The sequence below is a fragment of the Balaenoptera musculus genome, chromosome 11, assembly GCF_009873245.2.
Source record: "Balaenoptera musculus isolate JJ_BM4_2016_0621 chromosome 11, mBalMus1.pri.v3, whole genome shotgun sequence".
NCBI lineage: Eukaryota > Metazoa > Chordata > Mammalia > Artiodactyla > Balaenopteridae > Balaenoptera > Balaenoptera musculus.
Window position 1 is genome coordinate 63,532,091 of NC_045795.1, and position 25,252 is coordinate 63,557,342.

General features: G+C 43.3%; 1 protein-coding gene and 1 non-coding gene across 4 annotated transcripts in view; one reads left to right on the forward strand and one right to left on the reverse strand.

The window, feature by feature from the left end:
- PTPN23 (protein tyrosine phosphatase non-receptor type 23) overlaps positions 1-25,252 on the forward strand; it is a 40,520-nt gene that overhangs the window by 8,622 nt on the left and 6,646 nt on the right. For 2 of the 3 annotated variants that reach the window (XM_036869330.1, XM_036869332.1), the window contains exons 3-9: positions 23,136-23,263; positions 23,499-23,575; positions 24,196-24,245; positions 24,399-24,530; positions 24,773-24,853; positions 24,949-25,080; positions 25,165-25,212. In XM_036869330.1, the coding sequence (XP_036725225.1) occupies positions 23,136-23,263; positions 23,499-23,575; positions 24,196-24,245; positions 24,399-24,530; positions 24,773-24,853; positions 24,949-25,080; positions 25,165-25,212 (648 nt within the window). The remainder of the gene's footprint in view (positions 1-23,135; positions 23,264-23,498; positions 23,576-24,195; positions 24,246-24,398; positions 24,531-24,772; positions 24,854-24,948; positions 25,081-25,164; positions 25,213-25,252) is intronic. The other variant, XM_036869331.1, reaches the window with a different exon arrangement.
- Positions 11,893-11,999, reverse strand: LOC118904626. The gene has a single exon (XR_005022074.1). It is a non-coding gene; the product is annotated as a U6 spliceosomal RNA (small nuclear RNA).

Sequence of the window (25,252 nt, forward strand, 5' to 3'; positions counted from 1 at the left end):
GGTAACCGTAAGTTTGTTTTATAAGTCTGTGAGTTTTTTTCTGTTTTGTAGATAAGTTCATTTGTATCATTTTTTTAAGATTCCACATAGAAGTGATAGCATATGATATTTGTCTCTGTCTGACTTACTTCACTTAGTGTGATAATCTCCTGGTTCATCCATGTTGCTGCAAATGACATTATTTTATTCTTTTTTAATGGCTGAGTAATATTCCATTGTATATATGTAGCACATTTTTTTTAAAAAATTATTTATTTTTGGCTGTATTGGGTCTTCGTTGCTGTGCGCGGGCTTTCTCTAGTTGCAGTGTACAGGGACTACTCTTCGTTGCGGTGCACGGGCCTCTCGTTGCGGTGGCTTCTCTTGTTGTGGAGTATGGGCTGTAGGCGTGCGGGCTTCAGTAGTTGCAGCACGCAGGCTCAGTAGTTGTAGTACACAGGCCCTAGAGTGCACAGACTTCAGTAGTTGCAGTGCGTGGGCTCAGTAGTTGTGGCTCGTGGGCTCTAGAGCGCAGTCTCAGAAGTCGTGACGCATGGGCCTAGTTGCTCCACAGCATGTGGGATCTTTCCGGACAAGGGATTGAACCTGTGTCCCCTGCATTGGCAGGCGGATTTTTAAGCACTGCGCCACCAGAGAAAGTCCTGTACCACATCTTCTTTATCCATTCATCTGTCGGTGGACATTTAGGTTGCTTCCATGTCCTGGCTATTGTAAACAGCACTGCAGTGAACATTGGGGTGCATGTATCCTTTTGAACCTTTCAGGCTTCTGTTCCATTGCTTCTTCCCCCTTACCTTTCACCCCCAAGACAAATCCCAACCCCTGCCAAACCGCTGTGCTGAGGGTGCTGTTGTACGTAGGTGGGGTAACTCTAAGGAAGGAGGCTGGAGGTGGGAATCCTCCCACCAGGAGACTTGGAGGCCAGCTGACTTTTCAAAGCTGTTTCAGTGCAGAGGGTCCAACATCCTTTGGGTACACTAGGCTTGTTTAACTGTAGGAGGCCCCACCTGGATCTGGAGACTGTGGTTTCATCCAGAGGGACCAGGCACTACACGTCTGTGGGGGTTGAGGGGGGGCTTGTTTGCTGGCACATCCTCCCCAGCTCCCTCAGCCCCATGACTGTCCAGCCTCAGGACCCAAGCCTGCTGAGGCATTAGGGATGTGACACCAGCCAGGGTCACCGAGGCCTGAGGGGAATAGAGTAGGCATTTCTTTTTTTCTTTTCTTTTTTTTTAATTTTTATTTTATGTTGGAGTATAGTTGATTTACCACGTTGTGTTTGTTTTAGGTATACAGCAACCTGATCCAGTAATACATACACATATATCTATTCTTTTTCGGATTCTTTTCCATGTAGGTTATTACAGAGTGTTGAGTAGAGCTCCCTAGGTCCTTGTTGATTATCTATTTTATATATATTAGTGTGTACCGGTTAATCCCAACCTCCTAATATATTCCTCTTCCCCCACCTTTCCTCTTCGGTAATCATAAGTTTGTTTTCTAAGTCTGTGAGTCTGTTTCTGTTTTGTAAATTAGTTCCTTTGTATCAGTTTTTCGTATCTACCTATAAGTGATAACATGATATTTGTCTTCCTCTGTCTGATTTCACTTGGTATGATCATCTCTAGGTCCATCCACGTTGCTGCAAATGGCATAATTTTATATGGCTGAGTAATATTCCATTATACATATGTGTGTGTGTGTGTATATATATATATTTATATATAGATATATATATCTATATATATATCTATATATATATATATCTCTAGGTCCATCCACGTTGCTGCAAATGGCATAATTTTATATGGCTGAGTAATATTCCATTATGTATATGTGTGTGTGTGTGTGTATATATATGTATTTATATATATATACACACACACACATCACATCTTCTTTAGCCATTCATTTGTCGATGGACATTTTGGTTGCTTCCATGTCTTGGCTATTTTAAATAGTGCTGCAGTGAGCATTGGGGTGCATGTATCCTTTCAAACAATGGTTCTCTCTGGGTATATGCCCAGGAGTGGGATTGCTGGATCATATGGTAGCTCTATTTTTAGTTTTTTTTTTTTTTTAATTAATTAATTTATTTATTTATTTATTTATTTATGGCTGTGTTGGGTCTTCGTTTCTGTGTGAGGGCTTTCTCTAGTTGTGGCAAGCGGGGGCCACTCTTCTTCGCGGTGCGCGGGCCTCTCACTGTCGTGGCCTCTCTTGTTGCGGAGCACAGGCTCCAGATGCGCAAGCTCAGTAATTGTGGCTCACGGGCCCAGCTGCTCCGCGGCATGTGGGATCTTCCCAGACCAGGGCTCGAACCCGTGTCCCCTGCATTGGCAGGCAGATTCTCAACCACTGTGCCACCAGGGAAGCCCTATTTTTAGTTTTTTAAGGAACCTCCATACTGTTCTCAATAGTGGCTGTACCAATTTACATTCCCACCAACAGTGTAGAAGGGTTCCCTTTTCTCCACACCCTCTCCAGCATTTATTGTTTGTAGATTTTTTGATGACGGCCATTCTGACCGGTGTGAGGTGATACCTCATTGTAGCTCTGATTTGCATTTCTCTGATAATTAGTGATGTTGAGCATCTTTTCATGTGTTTTTTGGCCGTTTGTGTGTCTTCTTTGGAGAAATGTCTATTTAGATCTTCTGCCCATTTTTGATTAGGTTATTTGTTTTTTTTGATATTGAGCTGCATGAGCTGTTTGTATATTTTGGAGATTAATCCCTTGTCAGTTGCTTCATTTGCAAATATTTTCTCCCATTCTGAGGGTTGTCTTTTTGTTTTATTTATGGTTTCCTTTGCTGTGCAAAAGTTTTTAAGTTTAATCAGGTTACATTTGTTTATGTTTGTTTTTATTTCTATTACTCTAGGAGATGGATAGGAAAAGATCTTGCTGTGATTTATGTCAAAAAGTGTTCTGCCTATGTTTTCCTCTAAGAGTTTTATAGTGTCCGGCCTTACATTTAGGTCTTTAATACATTTTTTTAAATTAATTAATTAATTTTTGGCTGCATTGGGTCTTTGTTGCTGCGTGCAGGCTTTCTCTAGTTGTGGCGAGCAGGGACTACTCTTCGTTGTGGCGCGCGGGCTTCTCATTGCAGTGGCTTCTCTTGTGGCGGAGCACGGGCTCTAGGCGCGTTGGCTTCAGTAGTTGTGGCTCGCGAGCTCTAGAGCACAGGCTCAGTAGTTGTGGCACACGGGCTTAGTTGCTCCGTGGCATGTGGGATCTTCCCAGACCAGGGCTCGAACCCGTGTCCCCTGCATTGGCAGGCGGATTCTTAACCACTGCACCACCAGGAAAGCCCCTTTAATACATTTTGAGTGTATTTTTGTGTATGGTGTTAGGGAGTGTTCTAATTTTGTTCTATTGCATGTAGCTGTCCAGTTTTCCCAGCAGTTCCCACACATTTATTGAAGAGACTGTCTTTTCTCCATTGTATATTTTTGCCTCCTTTGTCATAGATGAGGTGACCATAGGTGTGTGGGTTTATCACTGGGCTTTCTATCCTGTTCCATTGATCTATATTTCTTTTTTTGTGTCAGTACCATACTGTTTTGATTACTGTAGCTTTGTAGTATAGTCTGAAGTCAGGGAGCCTGATTCCTCCAGCTCCGTTTTTCTTTCTCAAGATTGCTTTGGCTATTTGGGGTCTTTTGTGTTTCCATACAAATTGTAAAATTTTTTGTTCTAGGGACTTCCCTCGCAGTCCAGTGGTTAAGACTGCGCCTTCCAATGCATGGGGTGTGGGTTCGATCCCTGGTTGGGGAGCTAGGATCCCACATGCCTCGCGGCCAAAAAAACCAAAGACATAAAACAGAAACAATATTGTAACAAGTTCAATAAAGACTTTAAAAATGGTCCACATCAAAAAAAAAACTTAAAAAAAATTTTTTTTTTCTAATTCTGTGAAAAATGCCATTGGTAATTTGATAAGGATTGCATTAAATCTGTAGATTGTTTTGGGTAGTATAGTCATTTTCACAATATTGATTTTTCCAATCCAAGGACATGGTATATCTCTCCATCTGTTTGTGTCATGTTTAATTTCTTTCATCAATATCTTACCGTTTTCTGAGTACAGGTCTTTTGCCTCCTTAGGTAGGTTTATTCCTAGGTATTTTGTTCTTTTTGTTGTGATGGCAAATGGGATTGTTTCCTTGATTAATCTTTCTGATCTTTTGTTGTTAGTATATAGAAATGCAACAGATTTCTGTGTATTAATTTTGTATCCTGCAATTTTATGAATTCATTGATGACCTCTAGTAGTTTTCTGGTGGCATCTTTAGGATTTTCTGCATATAGTATCATGTCATCTACAAGCAGTTGACAGTTTTACTTCTTCTTTTCCAATTTGGATTCCTTTTATTTCTTCTTCTTCTCTGATCACCATGGCTAGGACTTCCAAAACTATGTTGAATAAAAATGGCAAGAGTGGACATCCATGTTCCTGCTCTTAGAGGAAATGTTTTCAGCTTTTCACCATTGAGTTTGATGTTAGGTATAGATTTGTCATATGTGGCCTTTATTATGTTGAGGTGTGTTCCCTGTATGTCCACTTTCTGGAGAGTTTTTACATAAATGGGTATTGAATTTTGTCAGAAGCTTTTTCTGCATCTGTTGAGATGATCCTATGGTTTTTATTCTTCAGTTTGGTAAGGTGCTGTATTACACTAATTGATTTGCCGATACTGAAAAATCCTTGCATCCCTGGGATAAATCCCACTTGATCATGGTGTATGATCCTTTTGTTGTACTGTTGGATTCGGTGTGCTGAGTATTTTGTTGAGGATTTTTGTGTCTATGTTCATCAGTTATATTGGCCTGTAATTTTCTTTTTTTTTTTTTTTTTTTTGTAATTTTCTTTTTTTGTGGTGTCTTTGGTTTTGGTGTCAGGGCGATGGTGGCCTTATGGAATGAGTTTGGAAGTGTTCCTTCCTCTGCAATTTTTTGGAATAGTTTTAGATGGAATAGTTTTAGAAGGACAGGTATTAACTCTTTTCTCTAGATATTTGATTGAATTCGCCTGTGAAGCCATCTGGTCCTGGACTTTTGTTTGTTGGGAGTTTTTTAATCACAGTTTCAATTTCAGTACTTGTGATTGGTCTGTTCATATTTTCTCTTTCTTCCTGGTTCAGTCTTGGAAGATTGTGCCTTTCTAAGAATTTGTCCATTTCTGTTTCCATTTTATTGGCATATAGTTGCTTGTAGTAGTCTCTTGTGATTCTTTGTATTGGGTTGGCCAAAAAGTTTGTTTAGTTAGTGAATACATTGTTCAATACAGTTCTTGGTGAAAACGAAAAATGTCTTTTATTTTTACTTAAAGCCGAACAAATTTTTTGGCCAACCCAATATTTCTGTGCTGTCAGTTGTAACCTAGTTTTCATTTCTAATTTTATTGATTTGAGCCCTGTCCCTTTTTTTCTTGATGAAACTGGCTAAAGGATTATCAATTTTGTTTATCTTTTCAAAGAACCAGGTTTTAGTTTCATTGATCTTTTCTATTGTTTTCTTCATCTCTATTTCATTTATTTCTGCTGTGGTCTTTATGATTTCGTTCCTTCTACTAACTTTTGGTTTTGTTTGTTCTTCTTTCTCTAGTTGCTTTAGGTGTAAGGATAGGTTGTTTGTTTGAGATTTTTCTTGTTTCCTGAGATAAGATTGTATTGCTATAAACTTCCCTCTTAGAATTGCTTTTGCTGTGTCCAGTAGGTTTTGGATCATTGTGCTTTCATTTCCATTTTTCTCTAGGTTCTTTTTTTTTTTTTTAATTTATTTTTGGCTGCGTTGGGTCCTCGTTGCTGCACATGGACTTCTCTCTAGTTGCTGTTGTCTTCGTTGTGGTTCTCGGGCTTCTCATTGCGGTGGCTTCTCCTGTAGCGGAGCACGGGCTCTAGGCACGTGGGCTTCAGTAGTTGTAGCACACGGGCTTAGCTGCTCCACGGCATGTGGGATCCCCCCAGACCAGGGTTCGAACCCATGTCCCCTGCATTGGGTGGCGGACTCCCAACCACTGTGCCACCAGGGAAGCCCTCTCTAGGTATTTTTTGATTTCCTCTTTGATTTATTCAGTGATTCATTGATTGTTTAGTACCATATTGTTTGCCTCCACGTGTTCGTGTTTTTTATCATTTTTTCCTTGTAGTTGATTTCTAATCTCAGGCTTGTGGCCAGAAAAGATGCTTAATATGATTTAATTTTCTTAAATTTACTAAGGCTTGCTTTGTGGCCCAGCATGTGATCAGTCCTGGAGTATGTTCCATGTGCACTTGAAAAGAATCTGTATTCTGCTGCTTTTGCATGGAATGCACTATAAATATCAATTAAGTTCATCTGGTCTGATGTGTCTTAAGGACTGTGTTTCCTTATTGACTTTCTGTCTGGATGATCTGTCCCTTGATGAAAGTGAGGTGTTAACGTCCCCCACTATTACTGTGTTACTGTTGATTTCTCCTTTTATGGCTGTTAGTATTTGCCTTATATGTTGATGGGCTCCTGTGTTGGGTGCATATATATTTACAATTGTTATATCTTCTTTTTGGATTGATCCCTTGATCATTATGTAGTGTCCTTCTTTGTCTCTTGTAACACTCTTTTTTTAAAATTTTTAAATTATTTTATTTTATTTTAGGCTGTGTTGGGTCTTTGTTGCTGTGTGCGGGCTTTCTCTAGTTGCAGTGAGTTGTTGCGGAGTATGGGCTCTAGGCACACGGGCTTCAGTAGTTGTGGCACACGGGCTCAGTAGTTGTGGCTCACAGGCTCTAGAGCACAGGCTCAGTAGTTGTGGTGCACGGGCTTAGTTGCTCTGCGGCATGTGGGATCTTCCCGGACCAGGGCTTGAACCCATGTCCCCTGCATTGGCAGGCAGATTCTTAACCACTGCGCCACCAGGGAAGCCCCTCTTGTAACACTCTTTATTTTAAAGTCTATTTTATCTGATATGAGTATAGTAAGTCCCCTACATATGAACGAGTTCTGTTCCAAGAGTGCGTTCGTGAGTCCAGTTTTGTTTGTAAGTCCAACAGAGTTAGCCTAGGTACCCAACTAACACAGTCAGCTATATAGTACTGTACTGTATTAGGTTTATAATAATTTTCACACAAATAATACATTAAAAAAAACCCACAAAAAATAAAGAAAACATTTTTAATCTTACAATATAGTACCTTGAAAAGTATAGTAATACAGTACAGCAACTGCATACAGGGGCTGGCATTGAGTGAACAGGCAATAAGAGTTACTGACTGAAGGAGGGAGAGGAGGTGGGAGATGGTAGAGCTGATGGATCGTCAGCAATAGGAGATGGAGGGCAAGCTGCAGTTTCACTCATGCCTGAAGTTGATGGCACAGGTTCTGGTTCCTTGCTGGATTCAATTCCATCTACCCTCTTGAAAAAAATGTTCCAGTGATGTTTGGGTAGTACTATACCAGGTACACCACCGCTGCATTTATGCTTGCTTCCGGACATCCTGGGCTTGAAATAAAGATACTATACTACTGTGCTTTATACAGTACTGTACCGTAAAGTACACAAAAACACAGCCACTCGTAGAGGATGCATGCACGTGACAATGTATGCCAGACACATGAACTGACTTACATGATTAGACATGAGGATGCACGTTCACATCTTTGAAAGTTCGCAACTTGAAGGTTTTATGTAGGAGACTTATTGTATTGCTACTCCAGCTTTCTTTTGATTTCCATTTGCATGGAATACCTTTTTCTATCCCATCACTTTCAGTCTGTATGTGTCCCTAGATCTGAAGTGGGTCTCTTGTAGACAGCATATAAATGGGTCTTGTTTTTGTATCCATTCAGCCAGTCTGTGTCTTTTGGTTGGAGCATTTAATCTGTTTATGTTTAAGGTAATTATCGATATGTATGTTCTTATTGCCATTTTGTTAATTGTTTTGGATTTTTTTTTTTTAATTTATTTTTGGCTGCGTTGGGTCTTCGTTGCTGTGTGCGGGTTTTCTCTAGTTGTGGTGAGTGGGGGCTACTCTTCATTGCTGTGCGTGGGCTTCTCATTGTCATGGCTCCTCTTGTTGCAGAGCATGGGCTGTAAGCACGCAGGCTTCAGTAGTTGTGGCACATGGGCTCAGTAGTTGTGGCTTGTGGGCTCTAGAGCTCAGGCCCAGTAGTTGTGGCACACGGGCTTAGTTACTCCATGGCATGTGGGATCTTCCCAGGCCAGGGCTCGAAACCGTGTCCCCTGCATTAGCAGGCGGATTCTTAACCACTGCGCCACCAGGGAAGCCCCTTGGATTTGTTTTTGTAAGTCTTTTCTCTACCCTTTTGTTCTCTTCTCTTGTGATTTGATGACTGACTGTAGTGTTTTGTTTGGATTCCTTTTTCTTTCTTTATGTGTGTGTATCATTATAGATTTTCAGTTTGCGGTTACCATGAGGTGTTTTTTTTTTTTTAAATAAATTTATTTATTTTTTGTTTTTGGCTGCATTGGGTCTTCATTGCTGCACACCGGCTTTCTCTAGTTGCAGCAAGCAGGCTTCTCATTGCGGTGGCTTCTCTTGTTGCAGAGCACGGGCTCTGGGCCCTCAGGCTTCAGTAGTTGTGGCACATGGTTTCAGTAGTTGTGGCTCGCGGGCTCTAGAGCGAGGCTCAGTAGTTGTGGCACATAGGCTTAGTTGCTCTGTGGCATGTGGGATCTTCCAGGACCAGGGTTCAAACTTGTGTTCCCTGCTTTGGCAGGCGGATTCTTAACCACTGCACCATGAGGGAAGTCCATAAATAGCTTTTATTATGTTGAGATATATTCCCTCTATACTCAATTTTGTAAGGGTTTTTATCATGAATGGATGTTGAATTTTGTAAAATTCTTTTTCTGAATCTGTTGAGATGATCATGTAGCTTCTGTCATTTCTGCCCCTCACCCCCCCCCCCTTTTTTTTTTTTTTTGGCCACGCCATGTGGCATGTGGGATCTTAGTTCCCTGATCAGGGATTGTACCCATGCCCCCTGCAGTGGAAGCATAGAGTCTTAACCACTGGGCCACCAGGGAAGTCCTGGTTTCTGTCCTTTCTTTTGTTAATGTGGTGTATCACATTGATTGACTTGTGTATGTTGAACCATCCTTGTGACCCTGGGATGAATCCAACTTGGTCGTGGTGTATGACCTTTTTTATGTATTGTTGGATTCGGTTTGAGAATTTTTGTGTCTATATTCATCAAAGATACTGACCTGTAATTTTCTTTTTTGGTAGTGTCTTTGGTTTTGGTATCAGGGTGATGGTGGCTTCATAGCATGTTATTGGGAGTGTTCCTTCCTCTTCAGTCTTTTGGAAGAGTTTGGGAAGGATTGGTATAAGTTCTTTGTATGTTTAGTAAAGTTCCCCAGTGAAGCCATCTGGTCCTGGACTTCTGTTTGTATGGAGGTTTTTTAAATTACACATTCTGTTTAATTTCTAGTGATTGGTCTATTCAAGTTATCTATTTCTTATTCATTCAGTTTTGATGGGCTGTATGTTTCTAGAAATTGTCCATTTCTTTGAGGTTGTCAAGTTCATTGGCCTATAATTATTCATAGTATTCTCTTATGGTTTTTTGTATTTCTGCAGTATCTGTTGTGATTTCTCCTCTTTCATTTCTTATTTTGTTTGTGTCTTCTCTCTTTTCTTCTTGGTGAACCTGGCTAGAGGTTTGTCAATTTTGTTTACCCTTTCAAAAAACCAGCTCTTGGTTTTATTGATTTTTTTTGTCTTGTTTTTTTCATCTCTATTTTATTTATTTCCTCTCTGATCTTTATTATCTCCTTCCTTCTGCTGACTTTTGGTTTTGTTTGTACTTCTTTTTCTAATTCTTTTAGGTGGTGGGCTAGGTTGTTTATTTGAGACTTTTCCTGTTTCTTAAGGAAGGCCTGTATTGCTATGAACTTCCCTCTAAGAACTGCTTTTCCTGCATCCCAGAGATATTTATGGTTGTGTTTTCATTGTCATTTGCCTCAAGGTATTTTTTAATTTCTTTGATTTTTCTTGTTGACCCACTGGTTTTTTTAGTAGTATGTTGTTTAGTCTCCTTGTACTTGGTTTTTTCTTGTTTCTTTCTCTGTGGTTGATTTCTAGTTTCATGCTGTTGTGGTCAGAAAAGATGCTTGAAATAATTTCTATACTATTAAATTTGTTGAGGCTTGTTTTGTGCCCTAGCATGTGGTCAGTCCTAGAGAATGTTCCATGTGCACTTGAAAAGAATGTGTATTCTGGTTTTTTTTGCATGTAATGTCCTGAAGATATCAATTAAGTTTAACTTTTCTATTGTATTATTTAGGATCTTTGTTGCCTTATTGATTTTCTGTCTCAAAGGTCTGTCCATTGATGTGAGTGGGGTATTAAAGTCTCCTACTGTTAATGTATTCTTGTCAGTTTCTCCCTTTATGTCTGTTAGTATTTGTTTTATTTATTTGGGTGTTTCTATGTTGGGTGCATATATGTTGACAAGTGTAATATCCTTTCCATGTGTTGATCTTTTTATCATTGTACAGTGTCCTTTTTTTTTTTTAATTAATTAATTTATTTATTTTTGGCTGTGTTAGGTCTTCGTTTCTGTGTGAGGGCTTTCTCTAGTTGCAGCGAGCAGGGGCCACTCTTCATCGCGGTGTGCGGGCCTCTCACCATCGCGGCCTCTCTTGTTGCGGAGCACAGGCTCCAGACACGCTGGCTCAGTAGTTGTGGCTCACGGGCTTTGTTGCTCCGCAGCGTGTGGGATCTTCCCAGACCAGGGCTCGAACCCGTGTCCCCTGCATTGGCAGGCAGACTCTCAACCACTGCGCCACCAGGGAAGCCCTACAGTGTCCTTCTTTATCTTTCTTTATAGCCTTTGTTTTAAAGTCTATTTTGTCTGATATGTGTGACCCCTGCTTTCTTGTCATTTCCGTTTGCATGAAATATCTTTTTCCATCCCCTCACTTTTAATCTTATGTGTGTCCTTTGCCTCAAAGTGGGTCTCTTGTAGGCAGCATATTGTAGGCTCTTATTTTTTTAATCCAGTCTGCCACTCTGTATCTTTTGATTGGAGCATTTAGTCCATTGACATTTAAGGTAATTATTGATAGGTATGTATTTATTGCCATTTTAAACCTTGTCTTCCTGTTGATTTTATTTTGTTTTTTCATTTCTATTTTTATTATTATTATTTTTTTTACATCTTTATTGGAGTGTAATTGCTTTACAATGGTGTGTTAGTTTCTGCTTTATAACAAAGTAAATCAGCTATACATATACATATATCCTCATATCTCCTCCCTCTTGCATCTCCTTCCCACTCTCCCTATCCCATCTAGGTGGTCACAAAGCACCGAGCTGATCTCCCTGTGCTCTGCAGCTGCTTCCCACTAGCTATCTATTTTACATTTGGTGGTATATATAAGTCCATGCCACTCTCTCACTTCATCCCAACTTACCCTTCCTCCTCCCCGTGTCCTCAAGTCCATTCTCTACGTCTGCGTCTTTATTCCTGTCCTGCCCCTAGGTTCTTCATAACTTTTTTTTTTTAATTCCATATATATGTGTTAGCATATGGTATTTGTTTTTCTCTTTCTGATTTGCTTCACTCTGTATGACAGACTCTAGGTCCATCACCTCACTGCAAATAACTCAATTTCATTTCTTTTTACGGCTGAATAATATTCCATTGTATATATGTGCCACATCTTCTTTATCCATTCATCTGTTGATGGACACTTAGGTTGCTTCCATGTCCTGGCTATTGTAAATAAAGCTGCAGTGAACATTGTGGTACATGACTCTTTTTGAATTATGGTTTTCTCAGGATATATGCCCAGTAGTGGGATTGCTGGGTCTTATGGTAGTTCTATTTTTAGTTTTTTAAGGAACCCCTCCATACTGTTCTCCATAGTGGCTGCATCAAAAAAATATAGAACGCTTCATGAATTTGCGTGTCATCCTTGCACAGGGGCCATGCTAATCTTCCCTGTATTGTTCCAATTTTAGTATATGTGTTGCCGAAGCGAGCACTCCCATTGATTTTATATTTCTTCTTTGTCCCTTTCTTTTTCTTTTTCCTTTTGTGGTTTGATGATTTTCTTTTGTATTATGCTTATCTTCTCTTCTTTTTCTTTTTTTGTGAATCTGTTGTATGTGGTTGCTCTGTTTTTCAAGTATGTTAACTCCTTCCTATATCTACTTGCTTTAGACTGGTAGTCCAATAGGCTCAAACACCTTCTAGAAAAAAAAATCTACATTTTCTTACTCTCCTCTCCCACATTTAATGATTTTGATGTCCTCTTTTGCCTCTTTATGTTTATCCTTTTGCCATTCATTGTGGTTATCATTGCTTTCACAAAAGTTTTTTTATTATTTTAAAAATCTGTGTACTTTCTTGTTTAAGTGATTTACTTTCCAATTATGATTTTCTCTTTCCTATAGATTCTTACTGCTTTTGTTATTTATTTATTCTTTGGCTGTGCCATGCGGCCTGTGGGATCTTACTTTCCTGACCCTAGATCAAACCCAGGCCCCCTGCAGTGGCAGCACAGAGTCCTAACCACTGGACTTCCAGGGAATTCCCTCAACTTTTCTACTTAGATAAGACCTTTCAATATTTCTTTTAGGATAGGTTTAGTATTGCTGTATTCTTTTAGTTTTTGCTATCTGAGAAATTCTTTATCTCTTTTTCTATTCTAAATGATAATCTTGCTGGGTAGAGTATCCTGGGTTGCAGATTTTTCCCTTTTGGGACTTTGAATATATCTTGCCACTCCCTTCTGGCCTGCAGCATTTCTGTAGAGAAATCAGCTGATAACCTTATGGTTGTTCCCTTGTAATTAATTCTTTGTTTTTCTCTTGCTGCCTTTAGAGTCCTCTCTTTAACTTTTTTTAGTATGTCTTGTGTAGGTCTGTTTAGGTTTATCTTGTTCAGGACCCTCTGTGCTTCCTGTATCTGGATATGTTTCCTTCTCTAGGTTTGGGAAGTTTTCAGCCATAATTTCTTCAAATACAGTTTCATTACCTTTTTCTCTTTCTTCTCCTTCTGGAATCCCTATTATGCATAGATTGGCCCAGTTTATGTTATCCCATAGGTCTCATATTGCTTTCATTTATTGTCATTTGGGTTTCTGTCTGCTGTTGTAATTGGGTGATTTCCATTATTCTGTCTTCTAGATCACTTATTTGTTCTTCTGCATTATTCATTCCTCTGTTCATAGCCTTTAGTCCAGCTTTTGTCTCTTCAAATGAATTCACTAATTTTTCTGAAGGCTCCTCATAATTTCTAGTTCCTTTTTACAGTAGTCTGCATTTCTGTCAATCCTTTCTCAGTTCCTTCAGTATTTTCATTATCTCCTTTTTTATTTTTGTTTATTTAGTTTTGGCTGCATTGGGTCTTCGTTGCTGCGCGGGCTTTCTCTAGTTGTGGCGAGTGGGGGCTACTCTTCGTTGCGGTGTGCGGGCTTCTCATTGCAGTGGCTTCTCTTGTTGCAGAGCATGGGCTTTAGTTGCATGAGCTTCAGCAGCTGTGGCTCACGGGCTCTAGAGCGCAAGCTCGGTAGTTGTGGTGCACGGGCTTAGCTGCTCTGCGGCATGTGGAATTTTCCCTGTGTCCCCTGCATTGGCAGGCGGATTCTTAAGCACTGCGCCACCAGAGAAGTCCCTCATTATCTCCTTTTTGAACTTGGTGTCTATTAGACTGAAGAGGTCTGTTTCATTGTTTGTTCTTTCAGGGGTATTCTCTTGATCTTTTAATTGGGAATGGTTCCTTTGCTTCATTTTACTTATATTTCTCTTGCTGTATGAGTTGAGGAGAAACAATTATCTACTGTGGTCTTGGAGGGCTATTTTTATGTGGAAACATCCCTGTGTAGCCTGTGGGTTTAATATTTTTGGGTGTGAGGGCTGTTTTTAGTATGGATGCCTGCCACCTCTTTCCTCACTGTATGCTGGCTATCATCCCCTTAATAGGAGGTGTGACTGATATGCTGACCAGAGCCAGCACTGGATATTGAGCAGGGCCTCCTCTTTGCTCTGTGGTTTTCACTGCCTTGTCCAGGGCAGGGTGTGCTCCCCAGTTGTTGGAGTAGAAGCCCCCAGATCCGTTTCTGAGTTGCATTTCTGGTATGTGGTGCGAGGTAGGTTGGATTGGGGTGCTCCCACTGGGAGAGGAGCCATTGAGTACTCCTCCTCCTCCTGAGCTGTTCACCTGTGAGTGTGCTCCGTTGTGTCACCTTTCACCTATTGTGCAGACTCTCAGAGTACACTGTTATTGGCACTGCCCTCAGCCCCACCTCAACCGTAGGTATGCTGGCAGTCCACCCTGGTACCTCTCAGGCTTTGTTTTCACAATGCCACCAGCGCAGATCCACAGAAGTCAGGTCCCAAGACTGCAGTAGTCGTGCACCTGGACCTGCTGTGGGTGCTATGGAGGCAGCTCAGACCCTGGCTCGGCCCAGCCTCCTGGTGTACACGCCCACAATGCCCACAGCTGCTAAGGCCAGACCTGTCCCAGCTATGGGAGCACCAGTTTTCTGTTCGGATGTTCTGCAGGCACTGAATTTACAAAGCTGGCAGCGGAGGTGTAATTCTGCGGTTCGTTCAGCCACAGGGAGAGATTTCAGCTCTGCTTCCTAAGTCACACAGCCCCTGGGGCTCAGCTGTGATTTCAGCCCCACCTCTGTGTGTGGGCAACCCACTGGTGTCTGCACCCAGGGCTGCTGAAGCAGTGGCTAGAACGTGTGAGCCTGCCCAGGGTGGGAGGGAACCGAGGTGGCAGCTGGAGTGCACGGGCCTGCCCAGGCAGAAGGGAGCTGGGGCAGCGGCCGGAGCCCATGGAGGTAGGAGCCGGTGGGTGGGGAACGAGGCTGCAATGGTGGCCCCACCTCTCCCTTCCTGCGCCACTTAACAATGGCACTTTGCTTCTGTGGCAGCCTGGGCTTCTTCCATGAACACTCCTGGTGTCGCTGTGCCCCACACTCCAGCCCCTTTAGGCTGTCTCCATGCAGCCAACAGCAGTCCTCTCCCCAGGTCTGTCCTCTAAACCCCACGTTCCAGCATCCAGCCCCTGCCCATACCAGCAAAGGTGCTTCTAAGGCTGGGATGCACAGGGCAGTGGCACGGCCCATCTGTGTAATCTCTGGCTGTCCTGCCTGCCACTAACTGGTTGTTGCTCTCTCTGAGCCTTGGAAACTTCTTTTCTGTCCCTGCTGATCTTTCCACTGGTGAGGGGACTTCCCAGGGTGTGGGAACCTCTCTCCTTCACCTCCCTCCTAGGGGCACAGGACCCATCTGCTTCCTCTTTATTTTTTTTTCCTTTTGTCTTACTCAGTTACATGGCGATCTTTCTTGTCCTTTCAGGTGTTTGAGGACTTCTGCTAGTGTTCAGTAGGTGTTGTGTGAGAATTGTTCCATCTGTAAATGTATTCTTTTTTTTTTTTTTTAAAGAAATTCACGTTCTTTCTTTCTTTCTTTCTTTCTTTCTTTCTTTATTTATGACTGTGTTGGGTCTTCGTTTCTGTGCGAGGGCTTTCCCTAGTTGTGGCAAGTGGGGACCACTCTTCATCGCGGTGCGCGGGCCTCTCACCATCGCGGCCTCTCTTGTTGCGGAGCACAGGCTCCAGACGCGCAGGCTCAGTAATTGTGGCTCACGGGCCCAGTTGCTCCGTGGTATGTGGGATCTTCCCAGACCAGGGCTCGAACCTGTGTCCCCTGCATTGGCAGGCAGATTCTCAACCACTGCGCCACCAGGGAAGCCCTGTAAATGTATTCTTGATGTATTTGTGTGAAGAGTTAAGTTCCATGTCCTACTACTCCACCATCTTGATTCCGATCCCCTTTATCCATTTTTTTTTTGGCTGTGTTGGGTCTTCGTTGCTGTGCGCGGACTTTCTCTAGTTGTGGTGAGCGGGGGCTACTCTTCGTTGTGGTGCGTGGGCTTCTCATTGCAGTGGCTTCTCTTGTTGCGGAACATGGGCTCCAGACGCGTGGGCTTCAGTAGTTGTGGCACGTGGGCTCAGTAGTTGTAGCTCTCGGGCTCTAGAGCAAAGGCTCTGTAGTTGTGGCGCACGGGCTTGGTTGCTCTGCGGCATGTGGGATCTTCCCAGACCAGGGATCGAACCCGTGTCCCCTGCATTGGCAGGCAGACAATGTGCCACCTTAACCACTGTGCCACCATGGAAGTCCCCTTTATACATTTTTGAATCGAGTTTCTGTTGTTAAGTTGTAGGAGGTCTTCATATATTCTGGATATTAACCACTTATCAGATACATGATTTGCAGATATTTTCTTCCATTCCATGGGTTGCCTTTTCACTTTGTTGGTTGTGTCCTTTTGATGCTCAGAAGTTTTAAATTTTGATGTAGTCTAGTTTACAATTTGTTCTTTTGTTGCTTATGCTCTTCCAGTCACATCCAAGAAATCATTGCCAAATTCAGTGCCACGAAGATTTTCCCTGTTGTTTCTTCTAAGAGTTTTATAGTTTCAGCTCTTCTATTTAGGTCTTTGCTCCATTTTGAGTTTATTTTTGTAAATGGTGTAAAGTAAGGTTCCAGCTTCACTCTTCTGCATGTAGATATTTAGTTTTCCCAGCACCATAAATTGAAAAGACTGTCCCCCATTGAATGGCACCCCTGTCAAAAATCATTTCACTGTGTGTATTAGTTTGCTCTGGCTGCCATAACCAAGTACCCCAGACTGCTGGCTTAAACAACAGAAATTTATTTTCTCACAGTTGTAGAGGCTAGTAGTCTGAGATCAAGGTGTTGGCAAAGCTGACTTCTTCTAAGGATTCTTTCTTTGACTTGTGGATGACCATCTTCTCCCTGTATCTTCACATGGTTGTCCCTCTATGTATGTCTGTAGAAGGACAACAGTCAGATTGGATTAGGGCCTACCTCTAGGATCTCATTTCACTGTAATTACCTCTTTAAGGCTCTATCTCCTAAAATACAGTCACATTTGGAGATACTGGGAGTTAGGACTTTAGTATGAATTGGTGAGGGGGGGCATTATTCATTCCATAACACCATATATTTGAGGGTTTATTTCTGGGCACTCTCTTTTACTCCATTGGTCCATATGTCTTTATGCCAGTACCAAACTGTTTTGATTATTATAGGTTTGTAATAGGTTTTGAAGTGAGGAATTGTGGGATCTCCAATTTTGTTCTTCTTTTTCAAGATTGTTTTGGCTATTTGGAGGGGGGGTCCCTTGAGATTCCATATGAATTTTTAGGATGGATTTTTCTATTTCTGCAAAAAATGCCATTGGGATTTTGATGTGGATTACACTGAATCCATAAAAAAGTAAAATCCAAAAACTGTTATCACTTTAGGGAGGCTTGCCACCTTAACAATATTAAGTCTTTTAATACATGAGTATCAGATGTCTTTCCATTTATTTATGTCTTTAATTTCTTTCAGCAAAGTTTTGTAGTTTTCTCTACGCAAGTCTTTGGCCTTCTTGGTTAATTTTACTTCTAAATAATTTATTCTTTTTGATGCTATTGGAATTGAAATTCAAAAAAATTTTTTCTTTAATTGTGATTGTTTAGAAACAACTGATTTTTGTGTATTGATTCTGTATCCTGCAACTTCACTGAATTCATTAATGCTAACAGATTTTTTGGGTGCAATCTCTAAGGGTATTTTTACATATGAGTTCATGTCTGTGAAAAGAGATAATTTTGCTTTTTCCTTTCTAATTTGGATGCCTTTTATTTCTTTTTCTTGCCTGATTGCTCTGGCTGGAACTTCCAGTACTGTGATAATACAAGTGGTTGATGTGGGCATCCTTGTCGTCTTGTTTCTTGTGTGAGAGGAAAAGTTTTCAGTCTTTTACTAACTTAGTATGATGTTAGCTAAGGGCTTTTCATATATAGCCTTTATTATGTTGAAGTAGAGGTACTTACCTGCCTTTTAAAGAAGGTGACACCATTCTTAAGAGGAAGAAAAAATTGTCAGGTGAATTATCTCATTTGCTACTCTGTTTGAAAGTAGTTAAGAACAACTGTTTCTATTTGAATAACAAAAGAGGATTTAAATAAAATTTTTATTTATAATTTCAAAGTGTAGGAGATTGTATCTTCCCCCCAAAGCAGGTATAATTAATTGGTATGTTTATATATGCTAAAGATATATTCTTTAAAGACTACTGTGTGTAAATTGAATTTTTAAAAACTATTAGTCTCTTATGTAGAAAACAAAAGGTGGAGTCACACACCAGTGTTATAATAATATTAGCTTATATAATTGCCCATGTACAGTGTACCTTTACTGGGATCTTTATTTCTTCATATGGCTTCAAGTTACTATCAAGTGTCCTTTCATTTCAGTCTATAGGACTCCTTTTAGCATTTCTTGCAGGGCAGATCTGGTGGTGGTGAATTCCCTCAGTTTTTGTTTAGCTGGGAATGTCTTGATTTCTCCTCAGTTTTGAAAGATTTCTCCTCAGTTTTGTCAGATATAGGATTTTTGGTTGACAGTGTTTTTCTTTTAGCACTTGGAATATATCAACCTACTGCCTTCAGTTCTCCAAAGTTTCTGATGAGAAATCTGCTGATAATCCCATTGAGGATTCCTTGTATTTGATGAGTCACTTCTCTTGTGCTGCTTTCCATGTTCTCTGTGTCTTTCAACAGTTTGATTATAATTTTTCTTGGTGTGGGTCTCTTGAGTTAATTTTACTTGAAGTTCATTAAGCTTCTTGGATGTTTATATTCATGTCTTTAGTCAAATTTGGAAATTTTTTTGCCATTATTTCTTCACATATTCTCTCTGCCCCTTTCTCTCTCTCTTCTTCTGCGACTTCCACAATGTGTATGTTGATCTGTTTGATGGTGTCTCACAGGTCCCTTAGGCTCTGTTCACTTCAATAATTTTTCTTCTGTTCCTTAGACTTGACAATTTCAGTTGTCCTAGACTTTTGTTTTTAATATTTATTTATTTATTTAGGCTGTGCCAGGTCTTAGTTGTGGCATGTGGGATCTTTATTGTGGCATGCAGACTTATTAGTTGCGGCATGCGAACTCTTAGTTGCGGCATGTGGACTTCTTAGTTGTGACATGTGAACTCTTAGTTGTGGCTTGCATGCAGAATCTAGTTCCCTGACCAGGGATCAAACCCAGGCCCCCAGCATTGAGAGCATGGAGTCTTAACCACTGGACCACTAGGGAAGTCCCCTCAATTGTTCTAGCTTTGATTTCACTGATGGTTTCATCTACCTACTCAAATCTGCCTTTGAATCACTCTAGTGAATTTTTCAACTCAGTTATTGTACTTTTCAGCTTCAGAATTTCTTTTTGGTTTCTTTTTAAGTTTTCTGTCTCGTTGATATTTCCATTTTGTTCCCTATGTCATTTTCTTGACTTTTTCCACATCTTCCTTTAGTTCTTTGAGTATCTTTAAGACAGTTTTTTTTTAATAGTATAATTCTTTTTTTTTAAATTATTAATTAATTTACTTATTTATTTTTTTGGCTGTGTTGGGTCTTCGTTTTTGTGCGAGGGCTTTCTCTAGTTGCGGCAAGCGGGGGCCACTCTTCATCGTGGCGCGCAGGCCTCTCACTGTCGCGGCCTCTCTTGTTGTGGAGCACAGGCTCCAGACGCGCAGGCTCAGCAGTTGTGGCTCACGGGCCCAGCCGCTCCGCAGCATGTGAGATCCTCCCAGACCAGGGTTCGAACCCGTGTCCCCTGCACTGGCAGGCAGAGTCTCAACTACTGCGCCACCAGGGAAGCCCCTAAGACAGTTGCTTCAAAGTTTTTATCTAGTAGAGCTGTCATCACATCTTTTTCAGGAACGGTTTTTTGTTTTTTTCTTGTTTTTTTTTGTTTTTGTCCCTTTGAATGAGTCATATTTTCCTATTTCTTTATATGTCTTGTATTTTTGTTGTTGTTGAAAACCGGACATTTGAATCTAATGATGTGGTGACTCTGGAAATCAGAATCTCCCCTTTCCCCAGGGTTTGCTGTTTGTTTGTCTGTTTGGAGTGTTGTAGGCTGTCTCTGTACCAAGAATCAGTCTGAGGTGTGAACTTAAAGTCTTCTCAGGTCTTTTCTGAGCCTTTGCCTTCCCCTGGGTGTGCATGATGACTTTCTAACTTCCTCTGAATATGTGGTTGCTTTTGAATCCAATAGTCCTCAATATCTGGCTCCCAAAAGGAGAAAAAGAGAAAAATGAAAGGATGAGGGGGGAGAAGCACTGGTGCTTTAAATCCCCTTGAAGTCACTTCAGCCAGAGGGGGCGGTGCAACAACAGTGTCCGCCTCCTCTTTGCACCTCTGAGATCAGAAGCAGCGCGATCAGCCCTGATCAGAGCAGATCCCTGATATTTGGAGGACAGCAGCGTCCTCATTGCCCACCCTGGCTCCCACAGGCTGTGTGTGCAAGCTGCTCCAGGAACACATGCAAGGCTGCCTGCACAGGGATGGGCACTGGGTAGCTGCTATTGTGCTAAGGGCTGAAATTCACCAAAATTTATCTAAACATTCCTCTGCACGTTTGCAAGTCCTCAGTAGACTCCAGGAGTTCCAGAACAGTTATATCAGACAGATTCTGCTAGTGCATTTGTTGTCTATGTGGGGAAACGGATTTCTGGTGCTTCCTACTCTGCTACCTTCCCAGAATACTCCTTATAAATTAAATTTTAAAAAAGATTTTGTTTGAAGAGTTTGAAAACTGAGATAATCTTAACCCCTCAGACTACCACTGTTTTGTGCACACAGGTGCACATGCACACAAAACACCCTCAAGGGAGCATTGTCACCCAGCTCCAAAGCCTCTCCTGAGGCAGATCCTTTATGGTGTAGGGCAGGCAGCCTGCACAGAGCAGTGGGCTGGAGAGAGCCAACCCCAAGAATGCTCCAGATCTGAGGCTATTCCCAGCACAGACAGCTCACAGTAGGACATCAGGATAGTCACTTTCCCCTTCCTGGGGCTTGAGTTACTCATTGAAAGAGTGTGGGAGTTGGACTAGATCAGTGTTTCTTCAGTGAAACCACAGAACAAACTTTCTTACGTAGAAGGCTGATAATATTTCAGTGAAAAAAAAATTATCAGATCAAGAAAACTCCCAGATTCAGCAGTGTATAAAGTGAAAATAAAATAGAGTAACTAAATGAACTATTACAGAAGTTTTAGAACACTGGTCCAGTTTTTAGTGAATTACAGGAAATTTATGAAAGCACAGAGATGTAGAAAGCAGAGACAGCATAAGTCAAGTTAACCTTTTACCATAACTCATTGATTTGCAGTGGAAATGGAAGGTGGATATAATCTGGAAATCTGTAGGCAGTTCTCTTTTCCTGATCTGGGCCTCAGTTTCCTCATCTGTAAAACTGGGCCTGAAGTAATTTTTTTTTTTAATTTTATTTATCTATTTTTATATTTAATTTTTGGCTGAGTTGCGTCTTCGTTGCTGCACGCTGGCTTTCTCTAGTTGCAGTGAGTGGGGGCTACTCTTCGTTGCGGTGTGCGGGCTTCTCATTGCGGTGGCTTCTCTTGTTGCAGAGCCTGGGCTCTAGGTGCGTGGGCTTCAGTAGTTGTGGCACGTGGCTCAGTAGTTGTGGCTCGCGGGCTCTAGAGTGCAGGCTCAGTAGTTGTGGCGCACGGGCTTAGTTGCTCCGCGGCATGTGGGATCTTCCCAGACCAGGGCTCGAACCCGTGTCCCCTGCATTGGCAGGCGGATTCTTAACCAGTGCGCCACCAGGGAAGCCCTGAAGTAATTCTTTAAGAAGACTTTTCAGTTACTCTGGAATAAATTTTTGGTTCTGTGATCACAGGGAATAAAACTGACAGAGAGGGGCTGTGACACGCCTTATCCTTGCACTGGGCATTCTAGAGGGCAGAGAGGGAGCTTAGCATTCCTGTTGAAAGAGGAGACTGAGGCCCAGAGGGGAGATGGTCCCCCAAGACACTGCTGGGAAGTGGTGGTGAGTGGACTGGTGCTGGACTCTTCCTCCTCTGATGTCCCACAGGGCATCTGCGTCCCTTCTGAGCATCCCAGACAGAAGGCTAAGAGCCCAGCTCTGGAGTGTCTTGTCCTAGAGGATTTCTTTTTTTTTTTTTTTGGGGGGTGGGGGGACAGTGTGCTGTGCAGCATGCAGGATCTTAGTTCCCCCACCAGGGATCGAACCTGTGCCTCCCACCCCTGCATTAGGAGTGCGGAGTCTGAACCACTGCACCACCAGGGAAGTCCCCTAGAGGATTTCTTCTAGCTGGTGCCCAGCAGCTCTCTACTGGGCCCTTCAGCTGCTGGAACCCTGGTGTGGGGCTCTCTGGTCCCTCCAGCAGGTGGGGTTAGGGTATGCACAGCGATTCAAGCCCCTCCACTCTTTGTGCACCTGCTTCTTGGAGGGTATACTGTCTGTTCTTCCGTTTGTTTGAGCAGAGGGTTCACTTTGTTTTGTTTTTTCCCCAAATGGGACTAGCTTTATTGCTTACTATAAAAATTGAAAATTGTTTGTATAAAAGAATACATAAGCAATATAAAGAATCAAATATGTCTCTGTATGCATGTATAGGATAAATTACTTAAACCCAACTATCCAGGGATAATCACTTAACTGTCTAGATTTTTTTCTGTTTATATATCTAGTTGATATCAATTTCCATATGATTTTATAAAAATGAAATTATGTTGCTTATCTGTTACATGCTTTTTTCCCCCCAACAATAAATGTGTTATGGACGTCTTAACATATCAGTAGAGATCCTTGTCTTCAGTTTTCATGGGTGCAGAGTATTCTCTTTTGTGGGTAGCCTTGACGTAATTTATTTAATCCTCTTTAATGGAAGTTTTGGTGGCATCCAGTATTTGGCCCTGTTAATGTTGTGATAAATATCCTTGCATGCTCATCCAAGCATTTGCTTTTCTGGATTTCTTACTGTATATTTTTAGATACAGAACTGTGGGTCAAACATTAAGTACATTAAAATTTTTAATGCATGTTTTAAACTGCCTCCTGGAAAAGTGGGACTGATTCAGTCCAACAGTCCTGGCTGGTAGGATGGTTGTTGAATGACTACAGGTAGCTGTGGGCTTTCTTTGGGTCCCTTAGACTGTGCAGTCCCCCAGCTCTGATTATTTCCTGGGCATTTGTGGGTGGACAGCCCTGCCTGTCTTCTACTCCAAATGACAGTAGGCCTGCTTCTCCCATCTGTCCCCCAGAATGCTGTTCGTGTCCCACGGGACTTTGAGGGCTGCAGTGTCCTCCGCAAGTACCTGGGCCAGCTCCACTACCTGCAGAGTCGGGTCCCCATGGGCTCAGGCCAGGAGGCTGCTGTTTCTGTCACCTGGTGAGAGCTGGCAGGGCTGGGGGGAGCCTGGAGGTTGCCTGGGACAGCCCAGGGGTGTCTGGGCGGTGGGGATGCCCCTCTCCCCACCACCCCGCTTTCTTTTCCTTGCTACACAGCATGGGGAGTGGCTTGGTGTGGTCTCCCCAGGCCTCCCTCCCATCCGACGCAGCACTGGGGGTGGCGGGTCGCTTCACCAGCTCCTTCCCTCGAGATGACTGGGGTGGTCTGTCCACAGGACTGAGATCTTCTCAGGCAAATCTGTGGCCCATGAAGACATCAAGTATGAGCAGGCCTGCATTCTCTACAACCTTGGTGAGCTACCTAACCCCTTCCCCATGGCCCTACCTCCCAGCCCTGCCCACCCCATCTCAGCTCAGCAGGAGGCCACAAGGGCAGTGGGCTGATGGAAGGAAGACACCTGGATTCTGACCCTCCACTGCCTTCTCACAGCTCTGCTGGTGCCTCTCTTCTGGGCCACAGGGAGCCACCCTGCTGGGGAGAGGCTCTACTAGGCTGGCTGCCACATGGTGTTGCTACTGTGTGCTCCGGCCCAGAGGGATGGCCTCTCTTTTCTGACTGGACAGCTCCCGGCCCCCCTTGTGGCTTGGGTTGCTTCCAGCAGGAGGAGAACAAGGCTGGCCTAGACTGGCCTTGCGTCAACCCTGAGGGCTCAGCCTGGGGAGCCCCGAGTCCTGTGTAGGCATCCCTGAGGCTCTGAGACTGGACTTGTAGGCTGAGGGCTATGGAAGGCAGGAGCCCCTTCCCTTCCACCCCATCCCTGCCTGGTGCAGAGCCAGAGACTGAGACCCCATTTACTCCAGCTTTGGTGTCCTTGGACCAACTGCCCCAGTTCTCAGACCCCTGTTGTCCTGATCATGAGTGACACCAGCAGCCCCAGGCTAGCCCTGACCCCATGTTCTGTGCCTCCCCAGGAGCGCTGCACTCCATGCTGGGGGCCATGGACAAGCGCATGTCTGAGGAGGTGAGGCGGGTAGGGGCAGTGGGTGGGTCATAGGACAGAACCAGGGAGGGGTGCTGAGTGTTGTCAGCCTCCAGAGTGTGAATCCTGCCCCGTGGAGCGGACACAGGCAGCTCTGTGGCTGTGCTTCTGGCATCCTCCCCTGTTCTCTCCCAGGGCATGAAGGTCTCCTGCACTCACTTCCAGTGCGCAGCAGGTGCCTTTGCCTACCTGCGTGAGCACTTCCCTCATGCCTACAGCGTTGACATGAGCCGGCAGATCCTCACTCTCAATGTCAACCTCATGCTGGTGAGGAGACACCCTTGTTGGGGCCGAGTTGAATCCAGGGGCGGGTACGGTTAGGGCTGGATCCTAGAGGTCCTGTGCACATGGCAGTGAGGGACAAGCAGAGGCCTGGGCTTTGACCTTTTGAGCCCCAGGTGGATCAGGAGCAGGGCTGTGCTGCTTGGAGTGCGGGAGGCTGGACGGAGAGGGCATCCGTGTGGTCTGTGCCGCTGAGGAATGGAGTGCATCTCCATCTGCTCTTCCAGGGCCAGGCTCAGGAGTGCCTTCTAGAGAAGTCCATGTTGGACAACAGGAAGAGCTTTCTGGTGGCTCGCATCAGTGCACAGGTAGGGACAGGGATAGACGGTGGCCCTCAAGGGACTGATGCCAGGCTTTTGGTTTACTCTCGATCCCCAACTTATAGCCCTGTCCTGGCTTCTAGGTGGTGGATTACTACAAGGAGGCGTGCCGGGCCTTGGAGAACCCCGATACCGCCTCACTGCTGGGCCGGATCCAGAAGGACTGGAAGAAGCTGGTACAGATGAAGATCTACTACTTTGCGGCTGTGGCTCATGTGAGGGCACCGTGGCCACCAGGGCTGGGCTGGGCTGAGTTGCCATAGCCCAGGAAGTAAGTAGCGATGTCTCTTCTTTCCCAGTTGCACATGGGGAAGCAGGCTGAGGAGCAGCAGAAGTTCGGAGAGCGAGTGAGTGAGCCGTGGCCAGGAGGGGACTCTGGACTGGTCC